The sequence below is a fragment of the Dipteris shenzhenensis genome, chromosome 27, assembly GCF_047967505.1.
Source record: "Dipteris shenzhenensis isolate YYH24624 ecotype China chromosome 27, Dip_SZ_1.0, whole genome shotgun sequence".
In the NCBI taxonomy this organism is placed as follows: domain Eukaryota; kingdom Viridiplantae; phylum Streptophyta; class Polypodiopsida; order Gleicheniales; family Dipteridaceae; genus Dipteris; species Dipteris shenzhenensis.
Genome location: NC_141622.1, coordinates 1,196,238 through 1,217,500, shown reverse-complemented (window position 1 = coordinate 1,217,500; position 21,263 = coordinate 1,196,238). Strand labels below are relative to the sequence as shown.

At 46.4% G+C, this 21,263-nt stretch overlaps 1 protein-coding gene across 1 annotated transcript in view; it reads right to left on the bottom strand.

Moving 5' to 3' along the window:
- The window catches only part of LOC147883712 (uncharacterized), an 81,332-nt gene extending 60,754 nt beyond the window's left edge, over positions 1-20,578 (bottom strand). The window contains exons 1-4 of the mRNA XM_087398831.1: positions 16,549-20,578; positions 1,095-1,287; positions 842-992; positions 522-666 (exon numbers count right to left, since the gene is read on the bottom strand). Of these exons, the coding sequence (XP_087254957.1) occupies positions 522-666; positions 842-992; positions 1,095-1,287; positions 16,549-20,578 (4,519 nt within the window). The remainder of the gene's footprint in view (positions 1-521; positions 667-841; positions 993-1,094; positions 1,288-16,548) is intronic.
- Positions 20,579-21,263: the final 685 nt, after the last annotated feature.

Here is a 21,263-nt window from a genome sequence, read left to right as displayed (position 1 = left end):
TGTTTCAAAAGCATTTTACACCTCCATAATATTCGGAGATTCTTCCGCCACCATGAAAGGGGCTGCTTGATATGCCACAGAGTATTAGCATATTGATGAATCCATGGGGCAGGCTGAAGAAGCTTGTAGGCTTTGATGGAGGTCAAAACAGGCAGAGGAATAGGATGAGAGCATGTAGCAGAGGGGTGCAATTGCCAATCCATAAGCCTGTCTGTGTCAGCCACAGGAGGAATAGGTAGAAAAGGATGCAAGAGATAAGCAATTTTCTTCCATATCAACCTATGATGCATTCCCAATGCATAAGAGGCAGTGGCCTGAGGAAAAGATAAGACATAGCCCTGATCATCTACCACATCATTGTGTATATATATATATACACACACACACACACCCACACACATACATACATACATACATACATACATATATATATATACCTTCTCAATCCTTGATTTTCATTTCTTACTCACTATTACTACCTTTCAGCTCCTAGTTTTAAGGACATAATAAGTTAAACTTACGAGGTCGCAATTTACTGCCACGAGAAACTAGCCGAGCTGCTCGTCGATCAGCCTTTGCTTTTGCTGCAGCATTGACAGCCTCTGCTACAGCCTCTTGTTCTTCTCTTCTCTTCTTTTCAACAGCTGCAACAGCCTTCGTGGCTTCCTGTAAAAATGAGACAGCACACACGTGCAGATTCATAATATGTGTCGCAACTGGTACCATGTTTAAAAAAGTGTACATGTAGCTCAAACTAAGGTAATCTCAGTTCATTTCAATCCTTCACTGAGCTCAAAAGAAAAGCAAGGAATCTGCCCTACGATTCTAACCTAATGTTTACCTCACTAGCTTGCTTTGACCGTTTTTCAATTGACTTCGTCCATTTTAAATTAGCCCCACTAAGACTTAACACCCCTGATCTATGAAGAGAGAAGCCGCCAGCTGAGCGTGTGTAAACAGGCTGTAGTTTGCGCAAACGCTGAAGCTTTTTGCTGCATGTGACAAAAATATTTGTTAATTATGTTTGAAACAAAGAAGCACGCCAATATATAATAAGCAAACATAAAAGTGTGACAGAACCAAGATTTTCAGACCTGATTAAGAATAACAAAGATCCTTTCTTAGCTTTGGGGAGAGCCTTGAATCTGCCTGCACGGACAGGAACTCCTAGACCTGGCCTCTTCCATGGAAAAAGTAAAGGTAAAACACCCTTTACTTGGGATGTTGCTCTGCCATTTAAAGTCCATACCCAAGAAGAAGAGAGATGAGTTCGTCTTTGCCTGAAAGCTGCACACAAGTTGGAGTAAGACAAAATTCTACCAACGTGGGGGAATGTCAAAGAAAAGTTTAAAAAATCTGCTAGCACCATAACGTTATGAATGATAGAAAAAGCAATGCCCTATTCGCTTGGAGAAGGTGTTCGCATGCACAACTGTAAAAGGTGAGGACAGAAGGAGGTGTTCAAATGGTTAACGCAATGAAGACCTCTTTTCCTGCTATTACTAACAAAGCATGTCCAGAAAATAAAAAAGATAACCAGATCTTACGGGTATTTATCATCCATTGTCAGAGAGGAAGAAGAAATCATCTCTCTCTCTCTCTCTCTCTCTCTCTCTCTCTCATGTAGGTACACAGTATCCGTGAGCGCAAGATGGAGCTGACACGCTTCGCACAGGAGCAGGTCCGCTTCAACCAGGAGCAAAGCCGCGTCATACAGCAGCAGGCTTGCGCCATTCGGGAGCAAGCTGATCTCATTCGAAGACTCAGACAGGATATCTCGCAGCTCCGGCTGGAGGTCACAGCCATACACACAGTCCCACGGAGCACCCCAATTGTTGAGGCACAAATTGCGAGTGTTACGCTGAAGTTGAGGTAACGTGACCTCGGAAGGGTCAATGGACATTTTCCTTTAGAGGATCAATGTTTGTATTATATTTTATTGGGCTTCATGTAAATGGTCAAAGGAATCAATGTCAAGGTCCTTGATGAGGGTGATAGAGCACGGACTAGATGGATCTAAGGCTATGGGTCTTAAATGCATTAAATGTGTAAATGTGCCTAGGGGCAAGTGAATTAACTGATATCCCAAGAGAGGGGTATAATGATGCATTTAAGAGGTACCCTAGAATGATGACATGTGGCAAACTAGATCCCTCTAGGGAATTGTGGGCTCTGTGGACACATCACACAGAAACTTCAACGTGGATTTGTCGATGTGAGCTTGCTACCACACAAAAAAGGTTGGGTGGAGATACTGCGTGCCTTCACCCGTGACCTCTAGTAACAGATTTGCTCTCAGTCTTTATGATTACGTGATTTTGTGTGTATCATTTGGTATCATAGTGGCAGAGTATTGGCGATCATTGTGTTGTTCAAGGTTACGACGGGCTGGCCGTTGGGTGTTAATTGACGAACTTCCATTGTTACGAGCAGTGGGTTACGAGGTGCTTTGACGTAATGCTCGCAGGTTCTTGGCTGAAGCAGGCAAGGCATTTCGAGTGCCCGTTCACAGATCTTACCGTACGTAAGCGTACCTCCATCGCTGGCTACACAACCTCAAATGCAGATCTTATAGTGCGTGAGTTTGGAGCAATGTGAGTTTGGTTGAAGATGGAATGAAGTGGAGATGAACCTTCAAGCTTTCAGCCTCTTCAATTAGTTTACGTTGGAAATCCAAGATCTGGTTGGAAGGGCTCCATTGGTTACGAATGATTTCCTTATAGGAAAGTGCTTGACCAGATTTTAACATTTGGGGGGCGCTTGCCCTTTGGAGGAAGTTCCCATTGAGATATTGCACAGCTCAAAGATTTTGCAGCCTCACGTCACAGCCAACATTAGTGCAATGATGTGCTTAATGGAGCTTGCGAGCACTTGCATTCTTGTCAAGTAGAGAGCCTTCGTATGGTCGCTCAGCATAGTAGGGGTCATACATTGACATCTCATTGGAGAGAGAGAAAATTTCATTAAGGAGTTCCGTCAATCATTGACGGAATCCCGTTTTCTCCGTCTATATATTGACGGAACTAGACAGAACTTGACGAAAAATCAGTTTGGAGGCGCTATTGAGTGGATTTGGATATATTGAAGTGGCGTGGTGTCGAATTGAGGCAATTAGGGACCTGAATACAGGTTTAAACCAGGGAGCTTTCAATTTCCTTACGCCTTGGAATTGTTTGAGTTTTGAAATTTTATTGTGAGTATTTGGAGATATGCTTGTATAGCGGGGTTATGGAAAGTTGTTATATACAATTGTAAATACAATTTTAGAGTTTCTATCATTTGGATAGTGGGTCCTTTAAAAAAAAAACCCAATTGACCTAAACGGAAGTTGAAGAGGAAGTTTCTAGGATGGATCCCGTAGAATCGGCAGTCCAACCGACCCCACATGTGTCGCGCCCAGCACGCCCTACACTGTCTGGTAGAATTGCATTATTGGAAGATGCCTTGCAGCAGATTTTGGCTCAACAATTGCAAGCAAATGTAGGGCAATCCGAGCTCAGGAAATTAGTTCACAGTATGTCTACTAGACCATCTCATGAAGAGAAAGGTAAAGCTCCAATGGAGCCTAAAACCAGTGTTCACATGGTCGAGTCTAGGAGGGCTAAGGTGCCTAATATTGCCAATTATAGGACAGAAAAGTATTATGGTCAGATGTCTGACCGTAGTTCCAATATCATAGAGACTTGATTACACAAATGGGATGAGACTTTTGCCATTTGTGAATTCAGGAATGATATGAAGAAAATCCACGAAGCCACCCACATGTTTAATGAGGCAACGGATAGATGGTGGATAAAACAACAGAAGGATGAAGTGGCATCTACTAATTGAAAGGGGTTCAAAAAAGAATTTAGAAAACACTTCTTGCCTCCTGACGAAGCATCCCGAGCTTGGGATCACTATAGAAACCTTCGTCAGAGAAATTTATCAGTGGCTGAATACACTGAAAAGTTTAGAGAAAGTGTAATGAAAGTTTATGAACCTCTACCTCACTCGGTGCAAGTAAAAGATTTTATCTTCAGATTGAACGATCGGATCAAGATGGAAGTTTGCGCTAAGTATGCGAGCACGCTAGATGAAGCAATTGCCATAGCCTTGAACTATGAGAATGCCAAAGGAAACAGACCAAGTGGCTTTGTGCAGGTTGGCACTCGGTATGAGTACCCGAAGAAAACAGGGTTTAAGAAGAAGAGGGTTAGCAAAGGGAGTGCCTCACAGCCTAGTGGCCAAGCCAAGCAGGCAAAGCTAGTCGAGACTCCCTCTAATCCAAGTACCACTATTGGAGTGAAAAGAAAAGTAACACCAATGGCAGCCCGAGCTTGGTCGAAGCCTTCTTTGACCCTAGAGCAAAAAGAAAAGCGAGGAGAGAAGGTTTGTGTTTTGGATGCCTTCAACCTTATCAGTGGAAAGATTGTCCACGAAACAAGGATCGTCGGATGGTTGAGATGGTGATCTCAGAATGTGATGTGGAAATGGAGGGAAGTCCTAGAGCAAAACAGATGCAGATTCAGCCAACGAAATCTTCTAAGAGGTTAGTACCTGTTTTGTTATGTGTGTCTATTGCTAAGCTAGTAAACAGTGCACCTGATAATATCCTATCAAAGCCTACAGCAACGGGGTATACAGCGTTTAACGATACGGACTTAATTAAGATGAAAGAGTCAGTAGCCAATCATGACGTCATTGTGTCATTTGACTCAGCGTCAACGCACAATGTAATTAACTCCAAGCTTGTAAAGAGAGTGAAATTAAAGACTAGCCCATCTGACTATGCATATACAGTCAGGATGGCAGACAAAAGTTCCACTGAAGTATGGGACCAAAGGGTTACCCAATTGGAACTTCGAATTCAAGACTATGCAAAGAAGCTTCAAGCTTGATTTCGAAATGACAAAGCTTGCTCACGCAGATCTAGCCCTGGGTAAGGCTTGGCATTCTAAGAAGAATCCAGCCATAGATTGGAAAAAGCACATTTATCAGTTTAAGAGAAATGATGTGATGTATGTTTTACGAGGTGAAAGGGATTTGCCACAAGGACCGTTAGTTTCCATAATGGAATTTTGAAAAACTCAAGAAAAGTTTTTGTTTCTTTGTACAGCATCGGTAGAGCCGATTGATGGTCCTTCAGCTAGCACTAATGATACCCAAGATAAGGACATGGCCAAATTGGCTGATCAAATAGCACAGGAGTTCTCTAATTGTTTTAGGGATGAGTTGCCTTATGGGTTACCCCAAAGAGGAATGTTCAGCATAAGATTGAATTAATCCTGGGGGCAAAACCTATAAATAGACCTTCCTATAGGTTAAGTTTTACGGAAGAAGCGGAGGTGCGAAGACAACTGGAAAGATACCTCAGCTAGGATAGATTCAACCCAATTTGCTTCACCAGTGATATTGAAGAAAAAGAAAGACGATACTTTCCACCTCTGTATAGATTACAAAGCATTGAATAATATCATTGCTAAGCACAGGTATCTGATGGCACAGATCGATGATTTGTTGGATGCATTACATGGGGCCATAATTTTCAGTAAGATAGATCTTAAATGTGGCTACCATCAGATCCATATTAGAGCCGAGGATGTGCATAAAACCACTTTTAGAAGCAGATTTGGACATTATGAGTTTTTGGTAATGCCATTTGGACTTACCAATGCTCCGGCTACATTCGTCATGCTTATGAATGATTTACTACGCTCATATATCGGAAAGTTTGTAGTACATTTTATTGACGATATTCTTGCTTTCAGCAAAAGTATTGTTGAACATCACGAACTCTTGAGAATAGTGTTCAGTACTTTGAGGAAAGCTAGTCTCTATGATGGAGACATTATTTGTATGGTTCAGAGTTTTATGTTGATGTTGATCATGATACTCTGAAACATTTTTGTAAACAACCTGACTTGAGAGGCCGCCAAGCTAGGTGCGCAGAACTCATGAAGAAGTTTGACTTAACAATTCGGTACCAAAGAGATAAGGATAATAAAGTTGCTCATGCGTTATCACACATTATGTATAATATGAGTTTCACGATATTAGAGAGTACTCTAATGGCCGAGCTTAGAGAAAGTCAAAAGGTGGACGAGTTCGTCCAGAGCCTTTGGCCTAAGGCTCATGTACTTAAACCCGGGGGAAAGGGTGACCTGGCATCCAAAAAAGGCTAAACTTATGCAAGATATACCATAAGGTATGGTATGTTGAAAAGAAATGGCAAGGTTGTAGTGCATTATCAACATGATCTCAGGAAAAGAGTCATTCAACAGTGCCATGATAGCCCATGTGCAGGACATCCAAGAGTCGAGAAGACGTATGATCTCGAAACGAGATTTCTTTTGGCCGAAAATGAAAAAACATAATCATGAATATGTGACATGCTGTTTTTCGTGTCAAGTAAGGCAAAATGGGTGAAACCACCCGTACTCTTACAGGTTTCACCCGTACTCTTACAGCCGTTGCAAATATCACTAGGTAGGTGGGAGAGCATTTCCATGGACTTTATTGTAGGCCTGCCTACGACACAAGGGGGATATGATTCTATCCTTGTGGTAGTTGATTATCTTATCAAGATGGCTCACTTCATTCCAAATAGAGAGTCTGTTAGTGCCCTACAAGTGGCGGATTTGTTTATTAAACATATATTTCGTCAGCATGGATTACCCAAATCCATAGTGTCAGACATGGATGTTAAATTTACCAATAATTTTTGGACTGCAGTGTTTGAGACACTAAGGACTGAGTTGGGAATGAGTAGTGGGGATCATCCAGAAACGGATGGTCAAACGGAAATAGTCAACCAAACTATAGAGGATATGCTTAAAGCATATGTTTCATTGAGGCAACATACGTGGGACAAGTGGTTGCCACTGTTAGAATTTGCCTACAATGATAGAAAACATTCCTCTACAGGGATCAGTCCGTTCGAGCTGAACTATGGTTATAGACCAGCAAATCCAACTACAGTTGGAATATCTCAGAAAGTGCCTAGTGCCACGAACTTTGTGGTTCAGATGCTGTCCATGCTAGCACTTGCGAGAGCTAACATCCGCCAGGCTATGGATAGAGCTAAGGCGTATGCAGATGAAAACAGATCCATTAGGGAATTTAAGGAAGGAGAAAGAGTTTTTCTCAAAGTTCCTTCGCACTTCAAGTCTTTGACTGCAGGAGAGTATGCTAAGTTATCACCCCGATATTGTGGGCCGTGGTTAATTCTAAAAAGAATAGGCAAGGTGGCCTATAAATTTGAATTACCACGGGGTTGTAAGGTGCACCTAGTGTTTCATGTTTCTTCTTTAAAGAAACTTTTGCACGCAGATGACTCACTAATCGAGGGTGTTGTATGGACAGCCGGATCTATTTGTTGCAGTATGCTACTTCCCTCTTGAGACCTCCCACTTTGCTAGAGATACTCGAGCTGAGGATGAGACATCTCCATTTGCAGCTCTTTATCAGTCCATTGTTGACTTCTCAAGCTATGGAGAAGTCCTCCTAGTTGGGGACTTCAACGCAAGCACAGGCACTCGGCAGGTACAACTCCTCAACTTCAAGGATGATTCCATTCTACTGCCAGACATTGACCATGACGGGGCAGGTATGCTATGGGTCTCGGCTGACAGACGAGGCCTGGTCACATCTTATGGGCAGGCCCTATTGGATCTCGACAGGAAGCATGATCTCATTATTTATAATGGTCTTGATAGATGGCCCGGCTCAGGTGGTCTCACATGCTTTCCACATGGGGGAGGCTCTAGCGTTGTTGATTACATTATGAGATCCCCTACCTTCACATCTCCAATCGCTGATTTTACTGTAGCACCACTCCCTCCAGGGGCTGATCATACCTACCTGTTCTTTAGTATATCCACTCCCCATCGCACAACACCCTTGACTTCTTACTCCACCTATCAGGACATACGCTTCCACCACGATCTATCACCTATTTACTCACGCCATCTATACATACTTCTCACTTATATTGACTTCATACCCTATTAAAGGATTGCGCTGCCCTGCTCACCGGCTCACTACACGAGGCTGCCCTTCACGCTTTTCCTCACACCACTCGCCTCAACAACCCGCCCACCACCACCTGGGACAGTACCTTGTAATAGTTGGTACGATGATGAGTGAAGGGCTTTACGCCGACAACTCGGATTCGAAACCAAAAACAATCTTCCGAACAAACCATAGACGCTACGTGAGTATCGTAGACTGGTACGTAGAAAGAAACTAGATTTCATTCGCCGGAACAAGGAGGAACTGCTGAACATTTTGTTTAGTAACAACTCTAAGAACTTTTGGCGGAGATTCCTACAGGGATCGTCCCCTCACCACTCACTGACACTCGGGTCTAGTATAACTATGCACGCACGCTTTATGACATCCCAAATCAGCCAATTCCTGACCTCTCACATATGCCACGCTCCACATCCTGCACCCTCTTCACTAAGGGGGGAGTAAAGGATGCCGTAACGAACCTTCATAAGATTGAGGCAACCTGTTTGGGAGTGCTTTGTCGATTGATTGCACCAGAGTTTGGCTGCTGAAGGCTTTGTCTTGCAGTTGTTCAGCCGTGTCTGGCTGGTTGGGCACTTGGTTGTGCAATTGCAGGTGTGGCACAGACAGTGGATGCTTTTGGGGTCTTTGTTGCATGCTTTTGTTGGCTGAGGACAGTAGGTTTCCGGGAGCCCGCCTCCTCCGACGCCTACAGGATTTGAGCTATGACCAGGAGATCATTTGGGCTGCCATGGCACTTTACAAGAGAGTCTCAGGCAGAGTTCGGGTAGGGTCTCGGTGGACAGACGAGATCATGGGCACTATTGGGGTCAAACAAGGGTGTCCTTTATCACCTACCCTATTTGGCCTCTACATTGATGAGCTCGAGACAATGATGCAGACACAGGAGGGTTGGCTGCTCTCTTGCTGGCACATTGATCCGGATATTGCTGTATGCAGATGATGTGGCACTTTTGTCTTCCTCAGCAGAGGAGCTCCAGAGACACCTTGACGCACTACAGTTTTTTTGTGAGTCTCATTATTTGAAGGTCAACCTTGGTAAAACCAAAGTTATGATCTTCAATACATCTCCAGCCATCATGCACCAGGAGCAATTCACGTTCGATGGGTCACCTGTTGAGATAGTTTCGTCATATACGTATCTTGGGGTTGTCTTCTTTGGACCCATCGTCACTATGAGACCCACGATGCAAGCCCGCCTGGGCAAAGGATATGCTTCTTTGGCCAGACTAGAGAGGCAGTGCTTCCACTCGCACTTTTAAGATCCACGGACCAAGGGGCTGCTTTTTGACCCCTTGGTCCAACCAACGGGGATGATGGCAGCCCTTGCTAGGGACCAAGACTTGTCAGATATAGAGTGGGCTCGTGTGGAGTGGCTACAGGTTCTCATGCTTTCGCGGATGATTCGCAGTAAGCCATCCATTCCTCACCAAATCATTCAGGCTGAGTTTGGGTCATCCCCATTACAGCTAGATGCTGCATTTCAGGTCATCACGTATCTGTATCGAGTCTAGGAGTATAGGGATTACACTTCTAGGCACAGCACACTACCATGGCTAGCACTGTCCTCCTCTATGGCACTCTCAGCAGGGGGTGACTAGAGATGCTGGTATGCATGCACAGAGAGATGGTTTGAGTGATTGGGGCTCCACATGGATACACTCCCTCCCTTCCAGTACGGTATGGACGGTCCGTTTTCTCCTCCATTCACACGAGGTCAACCAGGTAATCCGTGAGGATCTCTTACAGCTACACACACTCCGGACCTGGTTGGGACCGCGCGAGCTTCCAGTGAAGCTCAGCTTCTACAGGGATCAATACTTGCATATCACAGAGGAGGGTTTCATCGACCTACCAAGATACTCGCAAATCCACTTACCTCACTCACTGAGCATCTTTATTTGGGCAGTTTCGTGTCTCTTCACACAGACTTCGTATCGAGAGCGACAGAGCAAAGGACCTACCCAGCGAGAGGCGCATATGCACATTATGTGACACACAGGAGGTTGAGACGAAGGAGCACTTCATCTTCAGGTGTCCTGTTTATTATGAGATTCGTGGGCGTTTCTACTGTCTCTTCAGAGATAGCTCTGGGCTTTGTCCCGATTCCTCTCCTATCCAGACCAGAGATGCTTGGCGGCCTTCATTCATGAGATAGTCAAGCACCGCGAGAGGCTTCTTCGATCACGGAGACAGGAGTAGACTTCTTCCTTGGCAAATCCATCTCATAGCTCTATCACGGAATTCTTCCTGCCAGATCACACGGACCCCCACGATACAAGGCCTCGACATAATCGTGACCCAATGCCAGTGACTTGACAGCTAAGACAGAGGGTTGACGCACAAATTACCCTTGGGGATATCCCCTCTCTGTTCAGAGTTGGAGCCCGGCCGACAGGGGTTACTGTAGCTCTTATTAGGCGCAAAGCTATGACCACGAAACGTCACAGAGCCACACCCGTGAGCAGCTGACAGCACTCTATCACCGATTTCATGCCTCCATGTCCTGATGTTGGTGATGGTGATGATGATGATGGTGGGGAGGATATTGATATGTAGTCCACCACTGACGTGACTATAACTATGACTATGTTGTAATGTTGTACTTAGTACTATCACTTTGCACTTTACATTGGTGTGGATGCTCGTTTAGTAGCTCCACCCTCACAGCTCATTTGTACCAGGATTTTCACAATCTCATAGACCCATCGGCCTTCCTCTGTGTGTGTGAGTGTGTGTGTATGTGGGGAGGGGGGGGGGGGGGGGAGGGGGGCGTTGATGTGTGTGTATCAGCTGATCTCTGCTCTGTGTGTGTGTGTCGCCCGGGGGGGGGGGGGGGCCGTTGATGTGTGTATTGGCTGATCTCCACTTTGGGGACAATCTTTTTGTAAAGTAAAGAAACATGGCTTTCACTATAAAACAAAAAGTAAGCAGTCAGGGGAGTAGAGGAAGAGGTCCATGGAGCAACTATCTCTGTCCTCACTACTAAAGCCCTCTGATCCTGCTGTCCGATCGTCACCCGGGGACCCTAACCTGCTGAAACCAATGGAACAACCTGAGCAACTGTTGTGGGTCCCAGTCTCCCGTACAATGGGGTGGCCTACTCCTGTCCCCTTTGCTTGCCCCCTTTGCTTGCTTCCCCTTTGGCTAGGGAGGAACTTGCTTCCCTTGCGACTGAGGAGTGGCCTAATCTTGTTGCCTAGCCTAGCGACTTCGCTACTTGAGGGCATTCTAACTTGGTTTCTTACGCTTCACCCTAGTCCAAGCCCCTCCAAGAGACTCTACCCAGGGTGTCTGGGACTCCACTCTCTGACCTTTCCCATGTTGTATTCCCCTTGGGCGATCAAGCTCAACCCAAGGTGCTAGGGGCATCCCTGTCCTATCCTCTCTTGCAATCCCTGGCTAGGTGTCCCATCTATCTACACCATAAACACTACCCTGGCAAGCCTGAAATCTCTATTCACAGTCACCATCTGAGGAGGCAGCTCCAAGACCGTACCAAAAGCTCCTCCAATGGAGTGGAGAATGGATCTGTACTCCTTGGGGAGCCTCTGACAAAACATGCGTGCCTCAGGATCTATGGAGCGCTCTAAGGTGGATGAAACCTGTGTGGAAACATGATGAAGAGAGTGCTCATGACATGTATCTCAAGTCAATTAGGTTCCAAGATAGATTAGCTTGGACTCATAAAGAGAATCTTGAGATAGTGCAAAGTGCTTGATTGATATTCCTTCAAATGAACCTCCCTTTTATAGGTGAGGGTACTTACATCCATTTGCTTGCTCACATGTGGGATATCTCCTCCATGCCATGTGGCAGCTTATCCTTTGCCCATACCTTTGCTCTACAAGAGCTCATGGCACCACAACTCTCAACACCTCCCCTTGGTGCCATGATTCTTTTGGCTACTGCAAGGTGGTCAGATGTGAGTTACAAATCCATCACCTCCCCTTAGTGCATGCATTGCTACTTAAGGTGGTCAAGTGTGGTTTTTACATGTCAATACCTCCCCTGGGTGCTTTCATAGCTACTCTCAGGTGGTCAGGCTTGATTTACAAAACATAGGCAAGGTTGGCAAGGTTTTCGTTTCTCAATACATTCCATTTATGTCATCTTTTGGCTCATGGCTTGATGACGACTCGTTTGCTTCTTTGCTTGGTGTAGCTACCTGCATGATGCTTTGTTCTACCATATGCCTTGATGCTTTATGTGTGGATGCCATGCTTTCTGCTATGGTCATCTCATGCACTTGTGCTTTCGGCTTGCTTTTTACATCGATGTTTGCATTCATGCTTTGCTTTTCCAATTGTTGCAAAGGTCTTACCAATTGATTTCTTTCAATATTGGCAGTGTCTAATTGCATACAATGATTCTGATCTAACAGGCGCGTAGAGCTTGAAAAGACGATCACTTTTCCTTTTTGGAGCGTGTGCAAATTCTTCCTGGATTGCAAGTTACGGCTTGTTGAAGCTTTTGTGAAGAAGAGGGGCCTTTGATGATGTGGCACAGGGATTCACATGCTGAATTCCAAACTGTGCTTAACAAGAGGCTGTGCTTAGAAGGCACTGCTGACTGTGCATGGTTATGTGGCTTAACTAACCCTATCTACTTGCTGACCAAGGTTAATTCTACCCAAGTTAAGTTAACCAGCAGTCAATGACCACACCTAACTAACCAAGGTTAACTGTGGTTGGATTAACTTAACCATAGTCAAGCCTTATCCTACCACGTGGCTTTTTGTGGGAAGACCTTGGAGAAGGAAATGGCTCCGTCCGTCGATCTGATGGCGTCGCGTGAGAAGAGGCATTGGCGCTGTGAGCGGATCTGTGAGCGGCTACTGTTGCAGGCTTCGTAGAAGAACCGCAAACTTCTCTCTTGCTTGGCACATCGCATAGCCATTCGGTGGCTCGAGCTATTGCTCGCGTGGGCTTTCCACCTGCGTCTTTTATTGCAGCGCTGCCCCATCGTGCCTGCGTAATCGCGTGAGCTCTCGAGCCTTGCAAATGGAGCTTCTCAGCTGGCTGCCCTTGGAGTCCATCGTGATTACCTGCAGGTGGCTGTAGAGGTCGTCTAGAGAGCCGCTCTTGTGGTCGACTCGACTTAGTCGGTTAGGGAGTCGCTGGAGTGCTAATTTCGATTGTCGTTGAGAAGCTGCTGGTTGCATTGGAGCCTTCGGAGGATGGCACAGCTGAGCTGCTGTTCTATGAGCCAGGAGTCGGCCTTTTTGCAGACGGAGTTGCTACTGCTAGAGATCAGTCGTAGGAGCTTCGTTCTAACCAAGTTGATGGGAGGCGTTGTCCCTGGCTGTAACTGTGATGTTGCATTGTGGAGCTGAGCACAGTTGGAGAGGCGCACTCACACAACCAATTGGAGAGACGTAGGGAGTGCGAATGGAGAGGTTGCTGAAAAAACACAGGGGCGCCCACAGATGAGCTAGAGCCTTAGTTTTGCTTTTGCTCTTTGTATACACAGAGTCTCATTTACTCCTCCTAAGCCCTCCATTGATTCTTTCTCCCTCAAAACTCACGAGTCTTAAGAGAAATGCTCTCTTTGTTTCTCAAATCTAGAACTCAGATCTCTCTCTCAACCACTTGAGTGAACACTCAAAAACCTCAATATCTCATAGAAGGAATAAGAAGAAATTCTAGTTCTCACAAGAACGGAAATATCTCAAATTTTCATGGACGGAATTCTCTCGATCTAAAACTAAAACTAACCTAGGAGAAAACGTGTGCTCCTAATGCAACCTACAACTAATCTAGGAGACTAGACCTAAGCTCTGATACCATGACAAAACATGCGTGCCTCAGGATCTATGGAGCGCTCTAAGGTGGATGAAACCTGTGTGGAAACATGATGAAGAGAGTGCTCATGACATGTATCTCAAGTCAATTAGGTTCCAAGATAGATTAGCTTGGACTCATAAAGAGAATCTTGAGATAGTGCAAAGTGCTTGATTGATATTCCTTCAAATGAACCTCCCTTTTATAGGTGAGGGTACTTACATCCATTTGCTTGCTCACATGTGGGATATCTCCTCCATGCCATGTGGCAGCTTATCCTTTGCCCATACCTTTGCTCTACAAGAGCTCATGGCACCACAACTCTCAACAGCCTCGGCAACGGAGTGTCACAGGGAAGCGAGATACGTGATGTGTCGGCTCCATATCATCAACTGTGAACCCATGGTACCAAGGGATAAGGTAAACAAGATGAGGGCCCAAAAGAATCGGGCTACGCTCCCCCAGTGGTCGAGTAGTATCAAGAGAACTCTAAACAGAAGGAAAACCGCCCTGCCATAGATGGTAACCTCCTGAATGTGGTTCCCATCTAATGCTAAACTTGCATGGATAGCGAATCATACACCAGGCTCCTGGTGGGCGTGAGGCCAACTATCCGACCTACCACTGCTCTGTCCTGTAGTGACTATATGGGTTTCTTGAGTTGGTCTTTGTCCTCTGGACAGAGAACCTTAACACTTTGCAAGTCGAGGGTGCTACCATGTGAGCCCCTCTGGCAAGACCAACGGGTGCAACCATCTCCCAAAGAAAAACACAACTACTGTTCTGCCACAAGAAGGGAGGAAAAGGAAAAAAGGAAGGGCTGGGAGAGGACATGCGCCCTCTCGAAGGACCCCCAAAAGCTGACTAAAGGGACCAAAAGCTCTGACAAAGGCACGAAGAAGGAAGGCCATCCAAGACTTATGGTAAGAAACCTTGAAGGAAGAACCCAAAAAACACCTCCTCAACAGTCAAACATGTGAACTTCCAGTGGGCAACCGGAACACCTAGAGAGGGCAACCTGAGAGGGAGGCCCTGGGCCGAGCTTCCGCTTGCCAGGAGCAGCCATGGGAGGGGCTGCTCACCTAAAGGCTGGCACTAGAGTCATCTAGACAGGTGGCAGAGAGCGGTGTCCACACAGCTTGGTATGCATGCATATCCACATGGTTTGTCAGGCATGGTATTCAGATGGACCAACTTCCCCCTTTCAAGTTTCAGTAGAGCATGGATGTATCACCTAAGTTGATCCCACGCGATGAGATTAATCTTATCATACGGTTAGATCTCCTCCAACTCCATACATCTCGAACTTGGGGGGGGCGATTAGGAGTTCCCCACCATGATCCTTTCTACCATGACCACTTCCTGAGAGTATCAGACGATGGACTCATCATCAGACCCCAGTACCATGAGGACAGAGGAGTCTCAAGGATTGCCATTGGACAGATGCGGGTCTCATCACATCAGTTGAGGATTGAGGCAAGGAGAGCAACACGTATACCCGGAGAGCAGCATATCTACTAGCTATGCACGCTAGGGGGAGATCGAGACAAAGGAGCATTTTCTATGTGTCTGCCCAGCCTACTATGAGACTCGAGGACGATACCACTGCCTCTTTCAGGAGGGACACGGGTTTGGCCCACTCTCACTCTCAATCAAATAGAGCCCAATGTAGACCTCGTCCTGGAATTGGATCAACCTGCGACGACACAGAGAGACACTATTGCAGCAGATCAGAGAGCAGCAGGAGATGACCGCACCCGCAGGATATTGTGGCAGACCGAGCACAGCTACAAGTCACGGACTTCTATGCATTTGGGTCAGCTCTAAGGACATGGTGGAGTGGAGGAGGAGGAGCTAGCTGACATGAGAGCACTATGGATCATGGGGAGAGACAACACGATACTGCCGTGTAAGGGATGCCAAGGCCACACGCGACACAGAGAATTACCAGAGCACGCACGATCAAGGTCCAGCCCATCTCAGCTCTCCTCAAAGGAGACCGAGGTCGAGGAGACTATGCCCTCCGCCACAGCGAGAGGCAGCTGGACAAATGCAGATCCAAGATATCTTTGCTGCCCATCGGAGAGCCACCATGGTGATAGGTTTCGGCTTCTAGGTCTTTGAGTTCAGCTCTCAATTCTGTTTTGTTTTTTAGTTTTGCTGTGAAATCTTGAGCTATTTTAGCTCAGCATATACTCAGCAAGGGCCCTAGCGCGCCCTTTGCTTCAGCCCACTAAGGCTTGTATGAGTTCCTCTTTTTTGTTGTACTTTTGTCCCATGGGCCCCTGAGGCCTTCCAAGGACCTCTCTCTCTCTCTCTCTCTCTCTCTCTCTCTCTAATTCCTTCCACATGCACAACTGTAACAGCTGAGGACTTGATGGGGTTGTATTTTGAGGGCTAAAGCAATAAGAACTTAATCCCTCGCAAAGTAATCAGAGCTGTACAAAGACTCAGAAAATCTACATATACATAACCTTAGTCATACCTCCAAACCATAACCAGATCATCCTCCATTAGACTGTATTATTAACATGCACATCATGTTGCAAGGTGATGCAAACTTGAGGTCACAGTGTGTGGTCAGTTTAAGTGTGAATGGTCTCCATGACATTTGACCGAATGATATTCTAGATATTGTGGCACTCTAAGCACCTTATCCTACTGTTCAGCTGTTAAAGGTGGCTTGTCAACAGTAAATCACCCAAAAGAATAAATTTTGTTGAAGAAAACACTCAGTTGAAGAAATGGATACCCTTTCCTAAGGTTGTTCGAGAAATTGCATCTGCTCGTCCTCTTGTTGCATACATTGTTCCCCCCTTCGGAAGAGGACCCTGCAAAAGCTTCATGCTTGTATCGTTTACCTCAGTACCATTGCGGACAAGTTGATTATTGTTTCTTTTATAGTAGAATTCCTGTGCAGTCAAACCAGAATGGGAAAACCCAATCTGACCTGTTGTAATCAATCCAAGAGAAGAAAATGGAGGTTTAGAGGCAATAAGCTGGTTCGCTTTGCTCTTGACATACTGTGTTGAGCACGCTTCAGCGTTCTTTGGTCCACCACCATTAGGTTGAATTCCAGGAGATGCTGGCTTAGGCTGAAGTATGGTGTTCGCAATTGGACCAACCACTTCTGCAGAAGCTGATTTAACAGTTTCATGAGAGCCCTCCACAACCTGTGGTTTGAAACTTTGCATCCTCTGCTGGATCAACTCATCATCTCCTACCTTTTTTGCATGGATATGTGCATTGGGCTGACTTTCAGGAGTCACAGGCCTTGTTGACATGGCCAATGAATGTGACAAGTCAGCACTCGTGACATCTTGTAACGTCGAAATACCTACAGCATGAGGCACAGTTGATTGTTGTCCACTAGGTAAAAGCCCCCCTGTAGACTCAATCGAAGGCATCTTCCGAGCCGAAAATACCTTTCTGAAAGTTCCTCTGGTATTCCTTATAGTGTTTCGGAAACTTGGATACATTCTGTGTGCCCTCGCAAGGTTAGAGAACACTTTCCCAGCTAGATCTTTCCCAGGAACATGCAAGGGACCTGTGTTTGCTTGTGGAGCGTTGACCAGGGCCGATGAGACAGAAGCCCGCACGAGGCTGTTTCCTTTCCGTACATACGAGGCCGGTTGTGGAACTTTCTGCTTTCCTGAGGCTTGAGAAACGATGTTTGTTGTGCTCGCCTTCATAGCCTTAGACATACCCTGTGCACCTGTTAAATTGTTCACGATAGCAGACCTATGCCAAGTATGAGCCCCAGCACGAGCAGGTGATGGTATGACTCTTCCACGTGGTGGATGTGCAACTGTGGGAAACTGCTTGGAGGGAGCCTTATTAATTACTTTGTCCTGGGAAACTGACGAGGTGGCTTCCAATTTCACAATTCCATCCCCAGGCATGCTCGCTTCTGAAATATATGTTTCCTCCCTGGAAGAATTCACTGCAGTCAAACCAGTTTCTGCTGATACCATGTCAGGGGCAGCTGCTGCATTCCCCCCTTGCTCAGATTGGCACTCTGGAATTGAAAGTGCAGGCTTAACATTCCTATTAGATGATGCATCAACACCTAGCAAGGCCACTTCAGGCTGTGGGCATCTGTCAGCCACTGGTGCCTTCAGTGACTTTCCAAAAAGCCGAAACTCCCTCTCAGCCGTTGTCTCCCTTACTGCGTTGCCAAAGATTCCTTCCAGACCTCGTTGTAAATCATCGCTTTCCAGGGCATTCTCACCAGTTTTGTCATGAGAAGCAAAAAGAGGTGGATAAAAAAAGTTCCTGCTCTCTTTTATAGATATAGGGTTAAAGTGGTCCAGGCCGTGGGCCAAGCCCGTGTGAGAATGGATGTTATCTGTAACAGCATGTGCCAAACTCTGAGTGTCACCCGGCAGAACATCCAGGCAAGGATGGTTTACGGTTTCTTTAGTTGATGTTGGTGTACATTGTTTAATGGGCTGTGACAATCCCGTCTGTATTAAACTTTCGATGTCCAGACTGACAGGCGGGTGCTCCTTTGTCTGTCTTGATTCTTCTTCCCCAGAATGATCAGATGCCTTCACTCCGCAATCCATGTGTAACCTGAGGGGAGAAGAATTGATTTTAAAATTCCCTGTGGCTTGCAGAAAGCTGTCCTGATGCAATGACGGAGCAGTTTCCTCATTGATGGTTAATGGATCATTCTGCTGCGTTGATGTAATCAAAGGTTTGATTTCAGGGAATGAGGTGCTTGATAAGAGGGAAGGGCCTAGAGTACTGGCCAACCCTGAGGTCTCGGATAAAACATCAGAGAAAAGAAACTCGGTCTCAAGCAGCCTGGGAGGAAGGCAAGAAACCTCTGAAATATTGAGTGACGATTGGTTGTGCACAATCAAATGTGAATCCCTAGGAGAGGGACTCTTATAAGGAGCCCCATTTCTGTACTCTGAAGATGCAAGCAGATTTTGATGTTGCAAAGGTGAAGCACCTGGGAGCTCCAGAGGCTGGAACTGTGGAAAGTCTTCGACAATTGTTGACACGTGTTCATTATGCAAATGAATTGGGCATCGGTCACTAACACTGGTTTCATCGTGAGTGCCCACCTCCTCTTGTAGAACATAAGTGGAAGGTGATGCTTTGTCACCCTGTTGCACAGCAGGCGTATTATTCAATCCTTCGCAACTTCTTGGGTTGGAGTCTTCAGGGTGTAACGCAAAGGCAGCCCCTTTGTCATCATCAAGATCACCTTGTCTGCTCTTAATTAAACCCCCGGCGACTTCTGCATTACTGCTACTCAATCTAATAACCCGTGACTTGACCGTCCTGCGAGGTGTTGTCTCTAACACCTTTGATGACTTCCCATTGGATCTAGGTGGTCTGAGACCCTTCTGAGGCGAAGCTCCCTGGAGCCTTTTACTTGAAGAGTTCTCGTGCACCTTTTCTGGAGTACTACCAACTCCCACTGCCATTTTCTTGGATTTCTTATGCCCACTGGATGGTTCTGAATAGTTGAGTCTGCCCAGCCTTTGATTCCCCCCAACACGTGACTCTCTCTTCGCACTAGATAGCTGTCGGAGATTTGGGCTTGGGCCAGCCTTGTCCCTTGCACCAAGTTCCCGAAAATGAGGTTCCCGAATCTGCAGATTGGTGCCTGGCCCTGAAGGAAATCCCGATGTCTTGGTGACGGGGAAATTACCTTCAGTGTCATCAAACCTTTGAGGCAAAGAAGCACGGGACTCAGAACGTGGTGAATTAAACCTCCCTTCTGAGGGCGATGTTCTTCCATGTGTGACGTGTTGTAAGGAATGCTTTTTTTGATTCGATTTCGTTGGGGAGGAAAAAGGAGGGACCTGCCTGGCATTTGGAGAATGAGGTCGGCTGGAAGACCTGAACTGACCATCCTGCCGATCCTCAACGTCACGAGTTCTACCTGAAGAAAGCACTCGCCGAAGGAGGGGCGGATCTCCAAAAGTCTCAGGCGTTCGTTTGAGGTGCAAGGAAGGACCGCCGCCACCGATGGGAAGGACAGCCAAACCAGGATCATAAACCGTTCTTTGCCTTGTGATCCTCTCTCGCTCGAAGTCTGAGTCCTCCTCCCTGCTCCTCTTGCGAAGAGTAGGATTTCTTTTCACAAACTTAGAGTCGTAATATGCTTCTTCTCTTTCTGAACGGCGCCTGGTCGGGTCTGACGCAGGCTCTTCGTAGACTGCGCTTCTTTGAATGGCCGCTCGGCCTTCGTCGAGAAACAGCCTTGCAGATAAGACTGCGGACCTCTGACTACTGGCCAATTCCGACAAAGCCGAATCACTCCTTCGCACGTCCTCCCTGCGTTCCCTGGTAACATGTCGGTCGAATTCTCTAGCAAGACCGTGCCTGTAGTCGTCGAGAGCGAACGCACCGTCTGGGCCTAAGGCGCTACCTCGAATGGGTTGGGGGCGTTGAGCAGGATCCCAAACTCCATTCTGATTCCTAGCAAACTGAGCGGCAGCAGAAACGCCACCGGAATGGTGAGAGGCAAGGGAGCCGTTGACGCGCTGGCGATAAGCGAGGATGGAGGCCAAATCGCAATGGTCAGTGGGGACGGGAGCGCCGGAAGAGGAGCGGGAAGGAAGAGGGGGGAGGAGGCGGGAGGGGTCATCGAGGGGGGAGAGGCGATGGTGGAGGAAATGGGGGAGGGGGGGGGGAGGGGGAGGGGCGAAGGGGGGGGGGTGATGCTGCTGCTGCTTGCGAGCATCGGCTCTGATGCGCTGGTGCTGGTGCTGGTGCTGGTGCTGGTGGTGATGGTGGAGGAAGGAGAGTCGAGCATCCATTGTGCATTGCTTGCCTTCCCTTGCTCACCACTACTTCGACGGTTTCCTTTCCTTTCATTTATATACTACCCACAACACAGAGAAACGGAGAGTCCAAGACTTGCAAAGATGGACCAGCCTTCACACGCATCCATCCTGCTTTTTAGTCCTCCTCCTTAGGCCAAGGGAAGTTGCACTAGACATGTCCTTCATTGAATGCATTTAACGCCCCTTTTGTGCATCTACAATTTATGCACTAGTGTTCTTCTACCAACACCATTCTTTCCGCAAAGAAGATCTTTCCAAATATACCTGTTGATCTTATCGACCATCTTACCTCATTGACCATCGAGAAGAATAAGATTTTCTCAAGATACTATGTCTTAGCGTGTTCTCTCATGATATAGCTATAGCCTTGAGCATACCTTTAGTAGAGTTTAGGGCATAGGAAGATTTTCTCACGATAAATGTGTTTCTTATCATCTTTCTCCCATGCCTTTGGATAGTTTTTCTCCTATTTTGCTAGCAAACCTAGTGCCCACTTACAAAGTTAAAGGTGATAAGCCCCTCCAACATTGGTTAGACACCCAACCTCACCCCCAAACCCACCCCAATCCCAATTTCATCTTTTTTAAGGAAGACAAAACAAACCCGACTCAACCAAATAGAGCCCATCTAATCCAAAACACCACAATCTAATGAAGTT